We start from the raw sequence: 24,753 nt of genomic DNA on the forward strand, positions 1-24,753 counted from the left end.
GGGGTCCCCCCTGCCACATCAGCACCTATGGCAGCTCCAACTCCGTGTGAAGTATGCCAGAGCCTCTCCCTCCTATAGCAACACAGGTGGGATCCAGTGTGTGACGCTGAAAAAATGTAGAAAGAGTGGTCTGTTTCTGATAAAGGTAGCAAGGAACACTACTAGAATTTTAATTGCTTAATTGGGACTGGCCCCAAATATTCTACCTTCATTATCATTCACTTATTTAGTCATTAAAACTTCATTTACACGCCTCTTAAAATAACGAATTCCGTCTGTTGGCTGTGTTATTTATTCACATTTATCTGTTGTCGATTCATCTCTTTTAAGTCTCTGAAGTATCGTACCAAAACTTACTAAGTCCATTTTTATCATCTTGATACTACTCATAAATTTATAGACATGAATCAACATCTTCCCATCAGTATCATCTCTCCAGTTGAAGAAGTCTAGTCTTGTAAAAACATTCTTTATAATTCTGAACATAACATGTAAAAAATGGTGGCTAAATATCCATCAAAAGGCAGAATTACAGTGTTTTAAAAATGTTTCTGAAAGATTAGTATGAAAGAAATGTGTTGAGAATTAACTGAGCAATATTAGACATCCTATCTAAAACCTTAAGAAGTTTTTACATGAAAAACTCCTTATGCATATTAGCTTTGATGTTTTGCAAAACATAAAAATAATAATACCATAGTAGGATAGTATCTATGGCCTTAGTCACATTATTGGATCCAAAAGGTAATCTTTTTCTCTACATAAGAATATGGACAACTAATGTATCCATATTTCAAGACAACAACAACTTTAAATGTTTTAAAACATGTTTTGACAACTTGGATAATATTTAATAATGTGTATGTTTTTTAATTTTTATTCATCTTTTTTTTTTTAAGAGAGTTTTTTGCTATAAGGTGTTTGATCGCTGGAGAGACAAGAGAGAGAGAAAGTGAGAAATCACCCCCTAAGGAGCATGGCCATGCTGCAATCCATTCTCCTCCATTATCCTCTCTGGACTTTGGGCACACATGCACATGTGCCTGGTGTGTTTTAAGTCCCTGGGTTAGGGACTCCAACAGTGATCAACTACGTGAGAGTCCAGAGACGCCACCATGACATCATCTGCTTGTCCTCATCATTTTTAAAAAATCTGACCAGAAAGACAGAGGGAGAAAGTGAGAAAGCAAGCCACCAGGTCTGGGACCCAAACTGTTTTTTAGTCATGTGGAAGTTCAGTGCCCCAATCACCATGCCACCTGCCAGCCCCAACAATGTGTACTTAAAGTGAAATACAAAACTGATGTTCTATGACGAGTAGAGTGGAAAACAGGGTTGTAATCCTATTGCAGAATTTTTTTCTTCCCTTTCTTCTTTTACTTGCTAGAGAGCACAAGTGCTTGCCAGAGAGAGAGAAAAAGAGACAGAGGGAGAGGGAGAAGTCACCTCCCAACAGGGCATGGTCATGCTGCAATCCTTTCTCCTCTAGTTCTTCATCCTGCTGGGATTTGGGGCAGGTACACACATGCCCCTTGCATGTTTATTAACCTGCCTAGGCCAAGATTCAAATCATGCAGTCGGCAAAAAGGGACCTGGTTCTCTTAACCCTACACCACATAGCTAGCCCCTACTGCAGAATTTCTAAATTTCAGAAGTCAATAATATAACAGGATTAGGATTTTGCATTTTATTCCAGTGACACTTGCCAAACTATTTTGATATTTCAATGTTTTTTTGTTTGTTTTTTGGAGATGTTTTTGCTATAAGGCACATGCGCTAGCCAGAAAGACAGAGACAGACAGAGAGACAGAAAGCAAGAAATCACCCCCCGGGGGGGGGATGGCCACGTCATAATCCCTTCTCCTCCATTTTCCTCTTGGGGTCTTGGGCATGCACGCACACGTGCCCAGCGTGAGTTTAGGTCACCTTTTCCGGGACTCGAACCACGGTCGACTACATGGGAAGCCAGTGACATAGCTATTACGTCAACTGCTGGTCCTAATATTTCAATGTTAATAACTAAGCTGGTCCTCTTTATCTGAAGGATTGTCTCCTCCCCACCCATACTACTGTTAATCGAGGAATTTTGTACAAATTTAATGGGAAAGGTTTCTAGCATTTGAATACTTTCAGTTTTATGATTCAAACAAAATATAGCATGCAATAGTAATAAAGAAATGTCTTTAGAGAGAGTAAATCACTTTAGAAAGTTTATATTTTATTTTTATTAATATAGTCTATTTTATTTCTTTTTTTGGTGGGAGAGGTTTTTGCTATAGGGTGCGTGCGCTTGCCGGAAAGACAGAGAGAGACAGAATGACAGAAAGTGAGAAATCACCCCCTGGGGGAGGGGTGGCCACGCCACAATCCCCTCTCCTCCATTCTCCTCTTGGGATCTTGGGCACACACACACGCGCCCGGCGTGAGTTTAAGCCACCGGGTCTGGGACTTGAACTGCAGTCGACTACATGAGAGTTCAGCAACCACAACCATTACACCAACTGCTGGTCCCAAATGTAGTTGATTTCCTCTAGTTTTAATCATTTGAGGATTTTAAATCTTGGGGAAAAAAAAAAAACCCAGAAAATAAGGATTCTGTGTATTCATACTAGAAAAGTATCTTAAAAAAAAACTAAAACAAAGTGAATAATTAGGTGCTAAGGAGAAATAAAGCTTGAAATGAGAGATGGCAAATATTAATATGAAAAAAATGTGGTAATGTTAAGACAAGGTTCTAAGATTCTAAAGGAATCTAAACAAAAAAGGAAAAATTACATTCAGATCAGATGACAAATAGTAAATATTTCAGTATTTCAAGCAGACTAGTAAAATTCTACACAATACTAATAAAGTAACATGTTAGTCCTCATTGTTCCACTAAAATAATTTCCAATATTTAACTTAAGGCTTGTTTAGAATTTTAAATGGTTGTTATTCTTGAAATTTTCATGTGGTCTTTTGCCAATGAATTAAGAAATAGTAAATTAAAATTTAAAGTATGGACAATGGCATTTAATTACTCTATGCCTCAACTACAATATATCTTTAGGCTAATCCAAAACTAAAACCCACATAATGTCATTATTATCTAAATAACTTGATTCTGAAAAGGAAAGAATTTGGTAAAATTCTGTTACAATTGAGTCCATATTTTAAGATGGTACATTTCATTATACTTCATTCAATTTGCTTAAGCTATATATGAAAAACATTTCTCATATATCTTTGTGTGTTTTACAGAAGTCTACACTCACTTATCTTTAATCCATTTGAAAATGGTTTCTTTGCTTCAAGAATAATATTTTTATTTGATGTGAGATTCATACACACACACACACACACACACAAAGGCTGGCTGAGTTGAAATCTGAAACACTTTTGTTCTCAAGCATTTTTTATAGTTTTGGATTTTAAAATATTTACATATTTATAATTAGATATGTTGGGAATGGGACCCAAGCCTAAACACAAATTCATATATGTTTCATATACATTTTATACACACAGCCGGAAGGCATTTTTGTAATGCAGTGTTTTGACTGCATCTTCTTACATGAGATAAGGTGTGGAATATTCTGCAAAGTTTTGCTTTTTGGAGTATTTCAGATTCTGGATTAGAGATGTTCAACCTACCTATATCTCCACCCCTTTGGAAAATATATAATTCTCTTAATTCTCTTGAATAATCCAAAAGCAAGAGGATGTGCTGAAATAACTGGGGAAGGAGTGGAAACAACAGAGCAAAGGAAGGATAATAAGTAAAACAAAAAGTGAAAATCTTTACTGAAGGAGCTAAGCTATCCTTGGAGAGATTAAATATGTGATCATCAGAATATCAATAAGCCAGCACAGAAATACAAAGCGACTCGAGCAAAAGTGTTTACTATAAAACAAGAAAAACTGGCAGAATCTAAACTTTTATGAAGAGTGTAGTAGTTTTGGACTGACTGAGAAATACTCAAGCAATAATCAGGGAGAGAGTTAAAATAAGCAAATTATATGCAGAGAATTTCTTCGGTTAGAAAGTCATCCTGTGATCACGTAGAAGCTAAGTTGTTGAGGGAGTTGTTAAATTTATTGATGAATCTGAAAAGCAGCATAATGCCTAAACAGGATGAGCAACTGGAAACAGTGAAAACTGAAGTTCCAAGCTTGTGTTTTAGATCAACTGGATCAATTGGAAGAGGACTCTATGTAAGGCGAGTCCGTGAAATTTGATTGTTACAAATAAGACGTGACAAAGTGTCCTGGAACAAAGAAAGACTATGAAACTATATAATTTCTACTTCTACACTCGAAATAACAGGGAGGGTCAAAAAGGTAGTGCAAATATATATAACAAAAAAGGAAAACAATAATGCTAGCTTGATGATATATAGACCTAACATTGAGCTCCCATGACCAGAACAAAGTATGGTAGCAACTGTGGCTAACTTGAGGTTCTATGTCCGTCTGAGGTAGGAGACAGGGACTCCAAAAACATAGTAAGGGTATAGGCCCAAAGTGAACTCACAAAATGGCTAAGTTTTTTTTTTTTGGAGAGGTTTTTGCTATAGGGCATGTGTGCTCGCCATAAAGACAGAGACAGAAAGCGTAAGCGTGGTCAGGGGGGATGGCCATGCCACGGTCCCTTCTTCATTCTCTTCTCAGGATCTTCGGCACGCATGCACACGTTCCCGGCATGAGTTTAAGCCACTGTGTCGGGGACTCAAACCGTGGTCGACTCATGGGAGTCCAGTGACATAGCCATTGCGCCAACTGCTGGTCCCTAAGTTTTAAGATGGAGACACAGAGGCTTGGCCGCTTGCTGGCGAGACATAACTTGTAACAGTAGCTCAGTAGCTGACCTAGGCAGCATGACTTAGAGCAAAGAATTAAGGTCTCCCTACCTTCTAGACCTCACAACATTCCAGAAAGAAGAAAAGATAATGGTTTTATGATCCCATGTTTTTAGACAAAGAATCTCTTGACCTTTTGGAGTCTCCTGACTCGAAAACTAAGAGAAATAAGCAGACTCATCTAGTATGTATCCCCCTACCATGAGGGAAACACATGCATAAGAAGCCCAAATAAAGTCCCTCTGACCCAGATACAAACCCCTTGTCCCAGTGCTTCCTACCCAACCCACTCTGGACATGTTCTCTACTCAGGAGCTCTACTTTGACATCCCTCTTCTTCCATAAACGCTCTGCTTTGCTATACCCTTTCTGTAGCCGCATCTCCAATTCTACATGAGCGTGAGAAAATAACCTGTGACTGGCTGTGGGTGCTGGGCCTGATCACCCCTGCATCGCCACCTACAGGAGACAGGAATTACTGAGCTCCAATTAAGAATCATTTGGGGGGCTGGCAGGTGGTGTGGTGGATAAGGGCACTGGACTCCCACACGGCCAACCACGGTTTGAGTCTCGGACCTGGTGGCTTGCTTTCTCACTTTCCCTCTCTCACGTTCTCTCTCTCTGTGTCTCTCTGGTCAAATTAAAAAATAAAATGAATGAATAAATAAAACTAAATACTTAATTCTTAAAAAGAATCACTTGGAAATGTAAGCATGGTGTTTCCAGATATGAGTTTTCAAGAAAAGTCAGAAATTTAGTATTTTTAGGTAAAACATAATGTTTCTAAAACTTTAAAAAGTAACACTTTAAAAAGTAAAATTTTTAAAGCCAGAGAGTGTATGTATATTCTTAAGAGACAAAGAGGAGGGGGAGAGAGAGAAAAAATAAAGAGAATGAGACCCTTGGGACTTGGACCCAGCTAAGGACTGGCCATGTGGCAATTCTTTTCCTACATTTCTCCATCTTGTCAGGATCCTGGGTACGCATGCATGTGTCCCGCATGATCCTGTTTAACACCATTGAGTAGGTCAAACGAAACCTATCTGTGGGCTTAGGTTGGTTTGTGGATAGATATTTATAGTATACAATCACTGATTTAGATTTCCAGTTTAAATTTATCAGGACATTAATATTAAACGTAAAGAAAAAAAATAAAGACATCACAAAGACGTGCAAAAGGAAGAAAATAAGATTACTTACCTTTAGTAAAATTCTACACTTCAAGGGCTCCTAAGATACCTATCCTCAGAATTACTGAGGCTCAATCTTTAGGAAGCCAAATTGAAGTACTTAAATGACTTTAAATCTCAATATTACTAAAAAGCATGTGATTTTCTTCCCAAACACACATACCAAATATGCAAAGAAGATAACCAAACTAATCTACTATAATACTGTTTGAAGTTCAGCATTACAATCATCTAGGGCTATTATTTTCACTCATAAGCAAAAAAAATTTCCACGAAGCAAACATAAACATCAAAGTTTGTTAAGTCTTTAGAGGTGTAAACCACTTTTAGAAAATTGGTTCTCTCCTTTACCTTTTTAAAATACAGTTTTATTAAGGTATATTTTATATACCATAAAATCTATCCATTTCCATGTACCTTCAAGCTTTAGGTGTGTGCAAGTACACAGGTGTATATCTCAAATGAAAAATATATATTCCATAATTTAGTTTAAAAGAGTAAAGTTTCCTCAATCATCTCATTATAGTGAATTTTTCCATAAATTAGTATCTCTCTCTTTTTTTTTTTTTTTAAGGTTTTGGCCATAAGGCTCATGTGCTCACTGAAGAGAGACAGAGAGACACAGTGAGAGGGAAAGTGAGAAATCACTCCCTGGGAAGATGGCCATGCCGCAACCCCTTTCCTCCAGAGTTCTTTTGGGATTTTGAGTACTCAAGCATATGTGCCTGGCATGATTTTCAAGCTACCAGGTCTGGGACTCAAACCGTGGTCAGTCATGTAGGAATCCAGCATTTTAACCACTATACCAACTGCTGGCTCCAGCCCATCCCTCATTTCATATATAGAAAGTTAGCCCCTCATTTCATTTTTATCTACAAAAGTAAATAGGTGAGGAAGCCCTTGTAAATATAAGTTGGTAAAAAGAGACCGCCTTTATTTCACAGAACCCAAGATGTACATTTTAAAAAAACTTTTTATCTTCTCTGAAATCAGGATAAACCTTACAGCAGGAAGCATGCCAAAATTAAATGGTACTCTTTTTCTTTATTAATGGAATAATTGTTACAACCAAGCATCTTACATTTGAAATATACTATAGTGAATTTAAAAATGTTAAATTGTAACCTGAAGGTTGAGTAATATTACTTTCCTAATAGAAAATAAAAACTAATGCTAATGTCTATTTTAACTGTGCTTTTACACGTTTAAAAAAAATAAAATGTTTCATTTACTAGACAGATTTGATTCAACTTTATCCCTTTCCCTTTAAAACAGTGGGTAATAAAATCAACTGAATGGGTCATAAACAACATTTTTCTGTATTTTCTTTGTTTATCATTCTGAAATATCCATAAAATCATGTTTGATATTACTTGTCTTCTATTTTAATGTTTTGTAATTAGTAAAGGCAATACTTGATATGTAAAACTTAATATCTATATGTAAGTATATTCTGGTACCTGAAATAAAATAAATTGTCTTTCTTACTTAAGGTAAAAGAGAATAAAGTTTGAAAACTAATTTAAAACACACTTAAAAGACTAGGTATAATGTCATCTTAGGAATGAGAAACTATATATTCATGTAGTAAACAAAATATAAATCGGAAAAAGAATGTAGAGAATATTGCATAGAGAATGGTATCATTTCTTAAATAACAGAAAAAAATACGTTTAGTCTGTTTATACATGTAAAAATTATCTCTGAAAAAATATAATACAGTTTTACAATACTAGCTGGAGATTTTAATACTCTATTTTCATAATAGGTAAAACATCTAGAGAGAAGATCAGTAAAGAAATAAAGAATATTAACATTATAAAACAATAAGATCTAACAAACATATGTAGAACACTTCATCCAAAAATAACAGAATACACTGAGTTGTTGGGAAAGTCATGACCCATTTTTGTATAGAAAAGAAAAACACAGAAAAATACCTCATGACTTTCCCAAAGACCTAATATATTCTTCTCAAGTGCACAGGGAACATACTCCAGGATGAACCAGATATTAGGCCTTAGGCAGTTCTTAGTAAACTTAAAACAATAAAAATCATACAGAATATTTTCTCTGACCACAAGAGAATGAATGTAATTAAAAGCCAGTAACAACAATAGAAAAAATGTGAAATTCAGAAACAAATGGTTACTAAGCAACACACTTTCAAACAACTAATGGGTAGAAGCAGAGATCACTAAGGAAATTAGAAAATATGTTGAGATGAACGAAAATGAAAAAACAACATACTAAAACCAATGAGATGCAGGAAAAGCAGTACTAAGAGAGAACTTTATAGCTATAAATGCCTAAATTAAAAAAAGAGAGGCAGGTGGCATGGTAGTTAAGGCACTGGCCTCCTACATGTCCAACCGTGGTCTGAGTTCTGGACCTGGTGGTTTACTGCTCACTTTCCCTTTCTCTCTCTTTCTGGTCAAATTGAAAAGTAATAATAAAATACAATAAATAATTCTTTAAAAATAAAAAAGAGGGCTGGTCCTGTAAAGCAGTGGATAGACATTATGTATTGGGAGCCAGATCACATATGCCTGACTGTGGACTGAATCTCAGCTCCAGTGGCTTGAAAACTCATCAGGCATGTGTGTGTGCACATGCCAAATCCTGATGGAATGAAGAAATGAAGGAAAAGGGATTATAGCAGAAACATGCCCCACTGGGGAGTACCCTCTCTCTCCCTCTTTCTCTGGCAAGCACACATGTCTTTGAGCTAAAAAAAAAAAAAAAAAAAAAAAAAATTTAAAGAAAACCCCCTATTTTTTTCTCAAAGGAAAAAAAAGCTTTAGGAAAAAAAAAAAAAAAAAAAAAAAATTTCAAGTCAACAGCCTAGTTTTATCTCTCAAGGAAATAAAGATTCAACAAATCCCAAGGCCAGTAGGAGAAAGGAAATGATAAAAATTAGAGCAATGTAAATGAAACACAGACTAGTGAAACAAGAGAGTCAACAAAATCAAATGTTGGTACTCAAAAAAAAAAAAATCAACAAAATTGATAAACCTTTAGGTAGACTGACTAAAAATAGAATCATGAACAAAAGCATGAATGTTAATATGGACCTTACCAAAATTAAAAGAATTTTAATAATTACTCAATAAATTAGATAACTAACATGAAAAGAACCAATTACTAAAATCACATTTTAGTGAAACTAACCCAAGAACTAGGAATCTCAACAGATCTATAATGAGCAAAGAGACTGAATCAGTAAAGCAAAGACTTGCCAAAAAAGAAAAGTCCAGGACCAGATGACTTCATTGGTCAATTAAAAAAATAAGTTGGAGAAGCCATCTGCATTTGTACTATGCGCAATCCCTTTCAGGGGCTAGAACAACTAAAGATTTTCTGCTCAGACTTCACCCTTCAGACTTTAATCCAGAGCAGGAGAAAAACGAAACCGCAGAGAGATTGTAGATCAGCTCCTCCTGCATGCCTCTGAATGCTCAGATTGAATTTCAAGAAACTAGGAAGAAATGTGTAATCCATCAGATGACCAGAAACCTCTGTAGAGGCCCAAGAAATAAGAGAAATCAAAGAAATATCTCTCCCTCAAGGGAAAAGAACAACTCCTCATCATCCACAGACAGTACAATGGAACTTGTGGAAATGTCTGATAAAGAATTTAGAACATTCATAGAGACAAGAGAAGAGAGACAATGAATCCTAGGAGGTGGGAAAGTTCTTGCACAATCTGAAAGAGGAAATACACACCATAAAAAAGAATGAAACGTAACTATTAGAGATGAAGGCTATAATACAGGAAATCAAAACCTCCCCTGAAAGTATTAAAAGCAGATTAGATCATGTAGAGGATTGAATTTCAGATGTACAAGACAGAATCTCTGGCCTAGAAACATTCACTGCAAAGACTAAGAAAATAACTCCCCCAAAATGAGAATAATATATGAGAAGTACTAGATGCTATTAAACATTCAGTAATGTTTAATAATCAGTATCCCAGAAGACGAAGAAACTAATAAGGACATTAAAAATGTATTCCATGAAATACTGGAAGAAAACGTCCCAAACCTAGAGAGGCATTCAAATATCCAGACCCAAGAAATATAAAGAACCCCAAATAGAATCAACCCAAGAAGGTCTTCTCCAAGGCACATCATAGCTAGATTAACCAAAACCACAGACAAATACAAGATACAAAAATTGGCAAGAGAGAAACGTCAGGTTACTTACAAAAGATATCCCATTAGGCTAACAGCAGATCTCCCATTGGAAACAATGCAAGCAAGGAAAGAATGGAAAAATATATTCAAAGTGTTAAGTGAAAAATAATTTGAACCAAGAATTCGTTACCCAGTAAGATTATTGTTCATATGGGAAGGGAAGAAAAAAACATTCTCAGATAAACAAAACCTAAAAGAATTTACCAACATCAGACCAGCTCTCCAAAAAGTTCTGAATGGTGTGATATTTCAGAAAAACTATAGACAGACACACAGAAATAAGAGTCCAAAAAACAATCAAGAAAATGGCCAACTTAATGGTAGGGGCAAGTCCAGAGTTGAATGCTAACTTTTGAATGTAAATGGAAAGATCGGACCACAACAGCAGAGAGATTAATTACATGAGACTGAACTGGTGAAACAGAATTTTATGACTTTTGACTAAAACATTATTGATTTTCTTCTATGCTTTGCTTTCCAGATTTAAGGATTTTCTCTTCTCTTGAGCTTTTGATAGGTTCATCTACCTACTATTTGAACAGAAACCTTACATTTTTCCTGGCTTTAAGTCTTAAGCAAATTTCTCTTAACATTTTTATATTAAGCCAATATACAGTGTAGTCTGGATGGGAAATAGCATTGTGTATACTGTGATAATGTACAGTGAATGAATGTAAAATAAATTTAAAAGAAAAAAATTAGAGAATAATTGTACTCAAACTGATTTTTAAAAAAAATGAAAAGATAAACATTTCTACACATGCTAAGAGACCAGGCTTGGCATAATACCAAAACCAGATAAAGATATTACAAAAAAACTACAGACCAGTATTCTTTATCAATATAGATACAAAAATGTCCAACAAAATAGCAATACCAATTCCAAAAGCATATTAAAAAAATTATCACCATGACTAAGTGGGATTTATCACAGGAGTAGAAAGGTTAGGTCCGACATAAAAATGAATGTAATATACCACCTTCATAGAACAAAGGGGAAAAAAATCACATAATCCCTCAGATGTGGGTGGACAAAGCATATGACAAAATACAACATCCTTTTATGGTAAAAACACTCAGCAAATTAGGAATACAAGGAAACTTCCTTAACATGATATAGGGCCTTTATAATAACCCTCCAGCTAACATCATACTCAATGGTGAAAGACAAAGTTTCTCCCCTAAGATTAGGACAAGTCTGCTTTCTCAAAACACTATTCAACATTGTACTAGAAGTCATAGCCATAGCAATTAAGCAAGAGAAAAAAAATAAAAGCTATCCAAATTGGAAGAGAGGAAGCAAATTTACCTCTACGTGCAGATGACATGGTTATATATGTAAAAAATCCCATAGAACCCATAAGACAGACAATAAACAAATTTGGCAAGTTTGTAATGTATAAGATCAACACACAAATACCAGTTGTGTTTCTATACACTAGTAATGAATGTCCTAAAAAGGAAACTAGGAAAGTAATTCCATTTACAATACCATCTAAAAGAATAAAACAGCTAGGAAATAACCAAGGAAATGAAGGACTTCTACAGTGAAAATTGCAGAACAATAATGAAAGAAATTGAAGATCCAAATAAATGGCAAGACACCCCATGTCTATGACTTGGAAGATGTAATGTTGTTAGAGTGGAAATACCACCAAGGTGATCTACGGATTCAATGTAATTATCTTCAAGATTCCAATAATTTGGCAGAAATGGAAAGCTCAGCATCAAATGTGTATGGAAATGAAAAAAAATCCCTAGATAGCCAAACAATATTAAAAAAGTATAATGAAGTTGGAAGACTTATATTTCCCAATTTCAAAACTTACTACAGTAATTAGAACAATATGACACATGAGGTTAGCTACATAAACTTTCAGAAAAGAATGAAGAGTTCAGAAATAAATCTAAGAAAATCTATAACCAAAGGATTTTTGACCAAGGTGGCAAGACCACTTGATAGTGAAATATTTTCTCTTGAACAATACATGTTGCTGGGACAATTAATAGAAAAATGAAAAAAAAAAAAGTTGGATCTTACAATACTCCATATATAAAAACTAACTCAAAAAAGATTAATTACCTAAATATGAGAGCTAAAGCTATAAAACCATTAGAAGAAAATACAGAATTAAGATTCCTGACTTATATATTTTTCAATGGATTCTTAAATGTGACACCACAAGGATAAGCAACAAAAGAAAAGAGAAAATGAATCAGATTATTAAAAAAATTACCGAAACCAGTTGATGGTATAATGGTTAGGTTGCTGGACTCCCACATGGTCAACTGCAGTTCCAGTCCTGGACCCAGCAGCTTGAAACTCACACTGGGCACGTGTGCGTGCGTGCCCAAGATCCCGAGAGGAGAATGGAGAAGGGATTGAGGCATGGCCATCCTCCCTGGGAGGTGATTTCTCATTTTCTGCCTGTCTCTCCAGTGAGTGCATACACTCTATACCAAAAAACTCTCTCTAAAAGAAAAATTATCTAAAAGGACATTATCAAGTATATAAAAAGACAACCTACAGAATGGGAGAAAATATTTGCAAATCATATATGTGAGAAGGGTATAGATGACATATTGTTATCTGTAATATATAAACAACTCTAGAAACTCAAAAACATGAAGACAATCCAATTAAAATATGGTTAAAGGGCATCAAAGAATATACTAGAAGTCAAAAAATCAAGTGCATGTGGGATAATGGCTCAAGGACAGAGCAAAAAGAAAATCTGTCACTGTATATCCTTTTATATTTAAAGACTGTAAAACCCTGTGAATGCATTAATCAAAACATTAAACTCCGTTTAAATGTTTTATATATTTAATTAGCTACAATATTACTGTAATCAATCAGTTTACTGAGAATATTTTACTTATAATTACATATCAATAAAAGAGCTTATGCTAATAAGATAATATACATAAAATCTGACAAGTAAAAAAAGTGAAAATATTAATCTTTTAATCACAAATTTTCTAAAAGTGTAGATTAAAAAAATTGGGGTAAAATATTAAAAAGTAACTCAATATTGAGGAATTCAATAAGTTTTGTCCTTTATATTCAGAGATTAGTTTTAAAACAAACTAGCATATACTTTATTATTTAGCAATTTATTTGAGAGAATACAGTTGTTTTATTAAAAAAGGCAAATTTTCTGATAAAATAGAACAAAGTACAAATAATTAAACAAAGATAAATGATCAGTGCTCATTAAATAAGTACATAATTATTTTTAAATATAAAAAATTTAAAATCATCCAGGAATATAATCATACCACAAATTAGATGTATGTGTGCATGTATGTGTGTGTATATATATATATATATATATATAAGTCTATATATATAATGTATCTGATTACTTATGATGCAAATTCATAAATACTTCATGCAGTACAATCAGATTTTGGTGGTAGAGTCTTACAATAATATGAAAAATTAAAATAAAAAAGCTAAAACTGCATCTCATAATTAGGTTTCTATGCCATTGTAAAGATTATTTTAAGGAAATATTGTAAAAGGGATGCAAACATTAATGCATTACATGGATTATGTTACAAGCTGAAAAAGGAAAAGAAGCTCAAACGCCATTCTGCCAGGCAGAACTGCAAAACAATCTGAAATTGGACACTGATCCTTCAAGACAAACACTTTCCATACTTATCAGTATCTTATTACTTGAAAATAATTAGGTATTAATTAAATCATATAGTAAGGAAACATAGTTTTTCTTTTTCTTAATTAAAAAAGACTAATAGGAATAAAATTTTTGAAAGTTCTACACATTTTCTTGAGGATCAGTACAAATTTCTTGTGCTAAATGAATAAAGATAAGCTTTAAATGGGTTTTGCCAATGCATTCTATACCTATCATACTGTAGGTCCCATGAATTAGGAGTAAAATCAGCAGTAATTATTAAAAAGGTAACTAGAGAAATTATATGCTATATTCTAAGATAGTCTTGAATCACTTTTTAATAAAAATTTTGTGAAGTGGAAAGTTATCTCATAAATTGAATAATTCAAACAAATATTTAACTTATTTGCTAATAAATTATCCATTATCATTTAAATCAGATTACAGATCATTTCCTTATCATTTATTGGCTAAATATTATATGTTAAAATAATTTATAAATATAACTATAAAGATAACTTCCTATAGTGTTTAACTCATACTGTAGGCTATATAGACTATACTTACAACTCTATTTTAGATATATATAGTATCTCTCAACACAGGTTAATTACAAGGAAGTAGAAAAGGTACTTTTAAAGTTATTATAGTCAATATTATGACTATCTTATCATTATAATGATAATTTATTGCCATACGAACATAATAAAACTAACACTTATAATGGGTAACTACTAGTACATTTAAGAAAAGTTACATTATTAGTCCCTGTTAATTTTCAATACAAAGAATGTCTGTCTATTTTTATAAACATATAAAGCATCTCATACCAAAGGCAAAGCTAAAGTAAATTAATTAACTGGTAATGTAAAAAAACAGACAGTGTTCATGTCACATTAACGGACCTACAGTAATAGTTAGTGCTGCAAAAGCTAACGATGCTTTAAGCACAATTGGAAAAACATGATACCATGCAGTTTTACTGAACTCACCTGACAGAGGTGTAAAACCATTCTCTAGGAGCAGAGATGCATGCACAAAAGTAAGAATATGATTGCAAGTAATAGACTTTAACAAAATAAAAGTATAACACTAAACATCAAAATGACAAAAAAATGGGTAACATGATGGGAACTACTGGAATGGAAATATTTTGATGTGTCTTACCTCTCTCTTTGCCAACAGTACATTTGGAACAATGTGTGGCAGGCAGCGTCCCAGCATTAACATAACACTTTTTTCACTGTCTGCAATCCGAGATACCTAGAAAGAATCAATAAATGATGACAGTGGAGAACTTCTGTGCACAACATGGTGTAAAAGTTCATGCTTTAGACCCTGCCACCTCTACTCTAAATACACTTTCCAACATTATAACTCATGATAACAACAACAATAAGAAACAAAAAGTGTCCCCAAACAGCATCATCTGTGAGCCAGAAATGAATTTAAAATACCAGTGAAAAACAGAAGTGAAGCCAGAGAGGTCTAATAGGTTTTCACTCAGGAAACAAGTGGGAATAGCGCAGGACTGAGGCAGCTTCAATGCTTTCTTGTTCATTTTTGTCCTTTTCAAGATGCTCTTTAAAATTGCAGCCACTGCCTAACACAATGTTTGCACAATGAAGCTGCAATATAAGGAGTGGCCAAAGAAAACTGACCTACTTCTATAATAAGGATTGTCAGACTATTCTCCAGCTCTTTGATATTCTCAATGACATTGGGAAAAACGCCTGGAAGAGGTCAAGTGAATCAACCACAAAATACCTAGAAAGGGAGGAATACAAAGACAGGAGGAAAAAAACCCAGCAACATCCTCTCAAAGTGATCCTGCAACAATTACAAGATATTTGAGAAAAGCTAACTCAGCTATCAGATAATCACTTCTAATTAAACGAAACTAAGGGAGTAACCTAAAAGTACCTGAATTATAAACAATGTACACTTAAGTTGGTTTTCTAAATTATACCCAAAAGATGCTATCATTACACATAACATTATACAGAAATTACAAATGGCCACTTTAATATTAATAAAGAACAGAAATAATCAACCGACTTCCTTAAAAGATTAAAATTATAGGAGTTCTTTCTTAGTACATTATTTTAAACAATAGATTTACATTTGAAATAGTCTTATCACAGAAACATTTGTATAAAACACTAAGAAGAAAAGCGTCAGAATGTTTTAAGAAAGTTGTAAGACTATCTGCCATAAGTTACCTCTGATCCTAAGCGACTATCTGCTGACATTCGACAAAAAGAGAGTAGTGCTTGGTGGAAAGCAGGAGACAATTTCCTAGAAGAAAATATTGGATGAAAAGGAGACAAATACCAACTACCACTGACCTTTAAGAAGAAAGTAAGTTATACATGGTAACTACCATTCCTGTATTAATGTTATCACACCATTGTTAACTAGATTTCTCAGCCATCAGTGACTTAAAGGATAATCACTGGAGAACTATACAGGAGAGAAAAAACTAACAGTAACTTCTGATTGGAAATAACTTGGTAAAATAGCCCTTAAGGATTAATGGACCAAACCTAAAATGGCATAGTAAGTCAATGACTATAAAAGTACTTGTAAAATTAAATGAGTACTTTCCTCAACATCAATTCCCTATGGTCCCCAAAAGGTACATAAAGGTAATGTGGACATAAATGTTAGGATGTTTTCAGTATTAAAGTCTTATATATTGGGTCGTCAGAAAAGTCATGAAGTATTTATGTTTTCCCATGTAAAAATGTGTCAGGACTTTTCTGACAACCCAATATATATGTATGAAATGATAAACCTTAAAACTAGAAACTCACATAAAAGAAGCAAAGTTTAAAACAGAGACTCATTCAACATTTATTGTGTGTGCTTACGCATGTACATATTTTTGCAAGTGAAAATGTCTTTAAAATTGCAGCCACTGCCTAACACAATGTTTGCACAATGAAGCTGCAATATAAGGAGTGGCCAAAGAAAACTGACCTACTTCTATAATAAGGATTGTCAGACTATTCTCCAGCTCTTTGATATTCTCAATGACATTGGGAAAAACGCCTGGAAGAGGTCAAGTGAATCAACCACAAAATACCTAGAAAGGGAGGAATACAAAGACAGGAGGAAAAAAACCCAGCAACATCCTCTCAAAGTGATCCTGCAACAATTACAAGATATTTGAGAAAAGCTAACTCAGCTATCAGATAATCACTTCTAATTAAACGAAACTAAGGGAGTAACCTAAAAGTACCTGAATTATAAACAATGTACACTTAAGTTGGTTTTCTAAATTATACCCAAAAGATGCTATCATTACACATAACATTATACAGAAATTACAAATGGCCACTTTAATATTAATAAAGAACAGAAATAATCAACCGACTTCCTTAAAAGATTAAAATTATAGGAGTTCTTTCTTAGTACATTATTTTAAACAATAGATTTACATTTGAAATAGTCTTATCACAGAAACATTTGTATAAAACACTAAGAAGAAAAGCGTCAGAATGTTTTAAGAAAGTTGTAAGACTATCTGCCATAAGTTACCTCTGATCCTAAGCGACTATCTGCTGACATTCGACAAAAAGAGAGTAGTGCTTGGTGGAAAGCAGGAGACAATTTCCTAGAAGAAAATATTGGATGAAAAGGAGACAAATACCAACTACCACTGACCTTTAAGAAGAAAGTAAGTTATACATGGTAACTACCATTCCTGTATTAATGTTATCACACCATTGTTAACTAGATTTCTCAGCCATCAGTGACTTAAAGGATAATCACTGGAGAACTATACAGGAGAGAAAAAACTAACAGTAACTTCTGATTGGAAATAACTTGGTAAAATAGCCCTTAAGGATTAATGGACCAAACCTAAAATGGCATAGTAAGTCAATGACTATAAAAGTACTTGTAAAATTAAATGAGTACTTTCCTCAACATCAATTCCCTATGGTCCCCAAAAGGTACATAAAGGTAATGTGGACATAAATGTTAGGATGTTTTCAGTATTAAAGTCTTATATATTGGGTCGTCAGAAAAGTCATGAAGTATTTATGTTTTCCCATGTAAAAATGTGTCAGGACTTTTCTGACAACCCAATATATATGTATGAAATGATAAACCTTAAAACTAGAAACTCACATAAAAGAAGCAAAGTTTAAAACAGAGACTCATTCAACATTTATTGTGTGTGCTTACGCATGTACATATTTTTGCAAGTGAAAATGTTAGCTATGTTTAATAAAGGTTATGACATATTTTAAAAATATTATTGGTCTCTATATAGTAGAATACTAGAGTTATACTTTGTGTGTTCAACTTCCAAAAGCTATACAAAAAATTATATAATAAAGCTTATTTAGTATACACTGCAATATGGCACTCTGTAATTTTATCATTGTAGAACTGGAGTTGTATGCCAAAGTCAGAGCTTTTTTGCTCATTTATGTTCTTAAAATTAACTTGCATATCTTTCCACATCTTTCCATTCCCATTGCCAATGCTCTAAATTTCGTACCTGAATTCTTCCCATACACTCCACCAGTCTCCCTTCCTCCAGTCTTCCTACCTTCCAATTACGAGAGGATCCTTTCCAAAACTTAGACACCATCAAGTCTTGACAGTAAAATGAGTAAACACAAACTTGGAAGACTTAGTCTTCACTCAATTCTTCAACTTCATTTCCTATCATTCCTTTCATTGGTATTTTTCGCTGAAAATTTTACCAAATCCCTTTTAATTCCCCCAAAGCACTGTGTTCTCCTTGCACACACTATTCTTTAGTGGGAGCTGTTGTGTTTATCTTTTCACTGGTTAACTAAGCCTTCATGTCACAAATTAAATGACACTTCTTCCATAAAACCTTTCCTGCTTTGATAATCAGGCTACGTGCCTTGACGGTGTACTCTTAAAGCAAGTTTAATTTCTCTAAGATTAGGGAACTTCAAAGTGTTTATGGAATGGGATTAAACTAAAAATTTATTTCAGTGCTAAAGACTGTTAATTCATGAACTATTTGAAGACCTCCCATATTACTACTTTTTCTACCTTAGTGTAATCAATTATTTGACTATAAGATTTGTAACTAAAGGTATTCCCATATATCTTCCTCATCATTATATTCCTTATAACACTGGCACATAGTAAGAGCTAAAAGAATTAGTTGAACAAATTTAACAATTATTTTCATAGGGTGCCTTTGGAGTACCAAAGGAAACATAGAAGTACTTCTAAATACTAAAGAACTATAGGTATACCTGTCTTATTATTTTACTTTTTAGACATTGACTTGTTTACAAATCACAGGTTTGTGGCAACATTGCTGCAAGTAAGTATATGGTGTCCTTACCAACAGCATGTGCTCACTTCTGTCACATTTCAGTAATTCTTGCCATAATTCAAACTTTTTCATAATTATCTATTATAGTGATCTGTGAACTTTGCCAACTCTATTCTAATTATTTTGAGATAGCAAAAATGGTGTTCATATAAGAGAGTGAACTCAATGTTTTTTTAAAGAATTATTTTAACTTTATTAATTATTATTTTCCAATTTGACCAGACAGAGAGGAAAAGTGAGAAAGGAAGCCACCAGGTCCGACTTAAACCATAGTTGGTCATGTAGGAGTCCAGGCCACCTGCCGGCCCCTAGTGCATTTAATCTTTAAAAGTTGTGTTTTGATTCTTCCACTGACTGGCCATCACCATCTTAGAACTCCTCACTTCCTGAGATATGACAGTATTAATTTAAACCTGGTAAAAACCTTATAATGGCCTTGAAGTATTCAAAGAAAAGGAAGAGTTGAACATCTCACTTTACATCAAAAACTAGGCTGAAAGCTATACCTCTTGCAAGGGAGCCAAGTTATGAATATAAAGAAAAGTTATGAATGCAAAGAAAAAATTTTTAAAGGAAATTAAAAGTGCTACTCCAGTGAACATATGGATGATGGGGAGATGAACTCATTTTACAGGAAAGTTTTAGTGATCTGGATAGAAGATCAAACCAGTTATATATTTCTTTAAACTAAAGCCTAATACAGAGCAATGCCTCAACTCTCTTCTATGAAGACAGAGAGATAATGAAGTCACAGAACAAAAGTTTGAAGCCAGCAGAGGTTGGTTCATGAGATTTAAGAAGCTATTTCCATAATATGAAAGTGCAAGGTGAAGCAGCAAGTGATGTGGAAGCTGTAACAAGTTCTCTAGCAACATGTAGCTCATATGGATGAAGGTGACTACACTAAACAGATTTTGGATGTAGACTAAACAGCCTTGTATGGGAAGAAGATGCTATCTATGAAAAGTCAATGCCTCCCTTCAAAGGTTAAAAGACTGATTCATTAAAGCTAAAGCAGCTGGTTCCTTTATGTTGCAAACAAGGCTGATTTACCATTCTGGAAATCCTAGAGCCTTCAGGAAATACTAAATCCACTCTGCCTGTGCTCTATAAATTGAGCACAGTCTGGAGGACAGTTTATCTGTTTACAGCATAGTTTCCTTATAAAACAAAATTCCTTTCAAAATATTACTGCTCATTGAAAACACACCTGGCCACTTGAGTGCTCTGATACACTTAGTCATCCAAGATCTCTGATGGAGATTTACAAGAAAATTTACATTGCCTTAACTGCTAATACAACACCAATTCGGCAGCCCATGAATCAAGGAGCTGTTTCAGTTTTCAAGTCTTAATATTTAAAAAATGTATTTTATAAGGCTGTAGCTACAATAGACAGTGATTCCTTTGATGGATCTGGGTCAAATAAACTGAGAACCTTCTAAAAAGTATTCATCAATTCTAGATGGCATTAAAGAACATTTGAAAGGGCTGGCCTCGAGGCCTACTGGTTAGGGGAACCAGATCCTGCAAGGATGACTGCACATTTCCAATCCTAGACTCAGCAGCCTGAAAAACATGTTGGATGTGTGTGTTAAAATTCTGAAAGGGTAGAGAAATGGTGGAGAAGGGATTGCAAAATGCCCATGCCACACTGGGAGGTGCTTTCTTCCTCTCTCTCTCTCTTTCTTCCTCCCTCCCTCCATCTCTCCTTCTGTCTATGTCTGGCAAGTACACACATATTCTAGCAAATTAAAAAAGAACATTTGTGATTCATGGAAGGGGGTCCAAATATCAGTATCAGCAGGAGTATAGTCGATTCTAAGTTTCATGGATGATCTAAGGGGTTCAAGGTTTCAGTGGAGATACTACAGATGTAGCAGAAAGAGCAGAAGAGGAGTCAGAAGGTGGTATAGTGGTTGAGGCACTGGAGTTCCACATGGCTGACCATGGTCAGGTCCCAGACCTGCAGCAGCTTTAACATCACACTAGGCAGATGTGTGTGTATGCCCACAATCCCAAGAGAAGAATGGAGAAGAGATTTGTCATGTGATCATTCCCCCAGGGGGTGATTTCTCCAAAAAGAGAAAATAAATAGCAAAAGAACTAGAATTAAAAGATAAGCCTGAAAATGTGACTGAATTCTTACAATCTTATGATAAAACTTGAATAGATGAAGAGTTGTTTTTTATGAAATAGCAAAGAAAAGGAGTTTCTTGAGATAGTCTTATCTCAGTGAAGGAGCTGTGATTATTGTTGAAATGACAACAAAGGGTTTAGTATATTAAACAAACTAAATTGATTCAGCATGGGCAGAATTTGGGAGTACTAGCTCCAATTTCAATGGAAGTTCTACTGTGGGTAAATGCTATCAAACAGAAATTTTTCATGAAAGAATCAATCAATGGGAAACTTAACTGTTGTCTTATTTTAAGAAATTGCCACACCACCCCAAACTTCAGCAACTACCACTCTGAATAGTCAGCAGACATCAACATGAAGGCAAGACCCTATTCCAGGAAAAAGATTACTATTCACTAAATGCTCAGTTGACTGTTAGCATGTATTAGTAATAAAGAATTATTTCTTAATTCAAGTATGTTGTTTGTTTAGACATAAGGTTATTGCATACTTAATAGACTACAATATAGTCTAACCATTATTTTCGTATGGACTGGGAAACAAAAACTTTGTGTGACTCACTTTATTGTGGTATTTGCTTTACTGCGGTGGTCTGGAACTGAACCCATAATAACTCTAAAGGTATGCCTGTACTACAAATGAAGTTCTTGCTGAGTATCGTAGTAGAGATTTTCATGATCTTATCTTATCCATATGAGAAGAAAGATACTTTAAGGATTGGGCCAAAACTATTTCAGTCTATAACTTCCATAGTATCTAAAGAAAAAATATATATACCTAGTATGCATACAAAAGGTTGTGGTTCATAAGTAGAAAGCTTTTTTTGGAAAAAAGAAAAAAAACAGTACTTCTCAGTAATAATAAGAACCTATAAGTCTAAGGCAGACTAGTCATACTTTTCTATTTTATTTTAGTACCAGGTATAACATTGCTCTATACAACAGAAGGAGGAAACATGATCTTGTGCTAAAAATGTACCATGGGATATCTGCAAGGATTAAAGTATTGAGAACTGTGCTTGACATTTAGAGGTTTAAGTACTTAGCTAAGACAAAACCTAGTCCATTTATGGTTTATTCCTCTTTCATGAAATTTAATTCGGCAATTCATCATTGTGTGACATGATTTTTTTATGACATGTACTCTGCTATGTGTTAAGTTCATGCCAAATGTAAAAATTCTTATATCTGATCTACAGAAATAGTTCAAATAAGAATTGAAGTTCTTCTACAATATACTAAATAAAAAATGCATTTCATAATACAGGATGCATACTAACCTATTGGGTTTATCAAAATGAACTGTATTTTTACTTGCTGGAGAAGAAGATGGCATTCCTTCTCTTTCTCTCCTGGGAAAAGAATTTGGGGAATTCTCTTTAGGAGTAGTGGAATCAACATCTGATATTGAAAGGTGGATATCTTTGTTTTTCTCCTTGTCTATACTATTTACAACTGAATTCTGTCTACTGCCTTCAGAGTCTTTGTGGGGTGACTGATCCAAAGAAGGTTGAACAGAATCACAAACTGCTGGGATGGCGAAGTGTTCATTTTTGAGGAAGTCCATTTCACTGTGAGAAGAAAGAGAAACAACAGTATTTCTGAATAATGGTATTTCTGAAAGGTCTGGCAATAGCATAAACCTTATAATAGTCTTAATGTTTTAAAGGAATAACATATTAATAGTGAATGATTAGCAAGTGATGAATTTTTTTGTACAATATTCAATGATACTTCATAAACCTAAAAGTGTAGCTATAAAGTCAATAATGAAGTAGGAAAATAGCCTTATAAACTCTACTTTGGATAAGTACTAAACTTACTTTCTATGTTTGCAAAGTAAGGATAATTACATGGAGCCTATAGAATAAACATAAGAATTAAATAAAATAATGAATGGGAATATGTACAGCACCACAGTGAAGGAGTTATTTTATTGTAACAGTTGAGCATCCCTAATTGGAAAATCTAAAATCTGAAATACTTCCAATTCTGAAACACTGAGTGCTGACATCATACCACAAATAGAAAATTCCACACCTGATGTCGTGTGATGGGTGTAGTCAAATTGCCGCAATAGAAAAATATTGTATAAAAGTTCTTTCAGGCTAAGTGCATAAGGTATGTATGAAACAAATGAATTTTGTGTTTAGATTCAGGTCTTACCCATCAGATAACTCATTATGTAGAGGTAGGTGTTTTAATATTAAAAAAAAAATCCAAATCTAAAACTCTTCTGCTCCCAAGCATTTCAGGTAAGGGATATTCAACTTATACTAACATGACTCAGGAGAAAACAGAACATTTTAGTTCTTAATTCCAAGAATAAAGAAGTAATTATAAGATCACTACATTGATTTAGTAAATTTTTTTTGGGAAAAAAAGACATATTACTATTTTAATTATATAAAGCAATTATAAGACTTTCAGACATTAAAATGTTTCATGTATTTATATAACCTGCCAGTATCTTTAAAGCCTTTAAGGGGAATACAGTCACTATGCAGCAAGTGGCAGAGCATTAATGTGTGAGGCTGGAACCAAATGAGAGGGCCAGGTTTGGATCCTTGACCAACCTAAAAAGGCTGGGTAGCATGCACCTATAATATTAGCTAATTGGGAGGCTCAGGAAGAGGAATGGCAACCTTGAGATCCTCTTGAAAATATCTACTGTTCTCTCACCTAGAAATGATTAGCAAGTACTAACCTTTCAAGTCTTCTGATTTGCTCCATCAATGACCACTTCTCACTATTTAATGAACTAATTTTATCTTCTAACTTCTGCACTAGCAAGGAGTTCTAAAATCAAGAAGAAAAAAACAGAAACTCAAGATTTCACAGTACATTTTTTACAGGGTTTAAATACTTTGTGGACTAGTTAGTTGGTATCTCTCACCTCTACAGGCAGGGGAGTTTCAATGGTTGGAGGAAGGTTGCCTATAACTGGGGTAAGAGCCTCTAACTCATCTTCTTCCTCCCCACTGGCCACATCCACAAGATCTTTCCCAGTCACTTGATGATTTCCAAAATCTCGATAGAGTTGCAGTAAGTCTGGAGGTTTGGGAATGTTTAATCCTACATCGTCCCATAATTCAAAATCCTAAAAGATTTTTTAAAAGTAATATTTAAAAATAACATCTTTGAGGCAATTTTATTCTATACTTTTTAGATTCAAATTATTATATATGATAGTGTGTGTGTGTATGTGCATGTGTGTGTGCATGCATGCACATGTGTGAAAGAAAGCAGGGGCACCCTAGACAGGGTCTCAAAACACCTGCTATCCCCTTTCCTCAGCCTTCAGGATCCTGGGTGCCTGTGTGCATGCCCAGCATGTTTTCAAGTTGATCTGTAGATTCAAACCTGTAGTTGGCTATATAGCTTCCACCCTTGCAGGGCACTTGTGTTA

At 34.3% G+C, this 24,753-nt stretch overlaps 1 protein-coding gene across 3 annotated transcripts in view; it reads right to left on the reverse strand.

Moving 5' to 3' along the window:
• The window catches only part of RELCH (RAB11 binding and LisH domain, coiled-coil and HEAT repeat containing), a 143,892-nt gene that overhangs the window by 79,921 nt on the left and 39,218 nt on the right, over positions 1–24,753 (reverse strand). For all 3 annotated transcript variants that reach the window (XM_027766257.1, XM_027766252.1, XM_027766255.1), the window contains 5 exons: positions 24,241–24,444; positions 24,052–24,143; positions 22,625–22,915; positions 17,412–17,487; positions 15,036–15,131 (listed from right to left, as the gene is read on the reverse strand). In XM_027766257.1, coding sequence (XP_027622058.1) covers positions 15,036–15,131; positions 17,412–17,487; positions 22,625–22,915; positions 24,052–24,143; positions 24,241–24,444 — 759 coding nt within the window. The remainder of the gene's footprint in view (positions 1–15,035; positions 15,132–17,411; positions 17,488–22,624; positions 22,916–24,051; positions 24,144–24,240; positions 24,445–24,753) is intronic.

This window comes from Tupaia chinensis, unplaced genomic scaffold (assembly GCF_000334495.1).
Source record: "Tupaia chinensis unplaced genomic scaffold, TupChi_1.0 Scaffold000065_2, whole genome shotgun sequence".
In the NCBI taxonomy this organism is placed as follows: domain Eukaryota; kingdom Metazoa; phylum Chordata; class Mammalia; order Scandentia; family Tupaiidae; genus Tupaia; species Tupaia belangeri.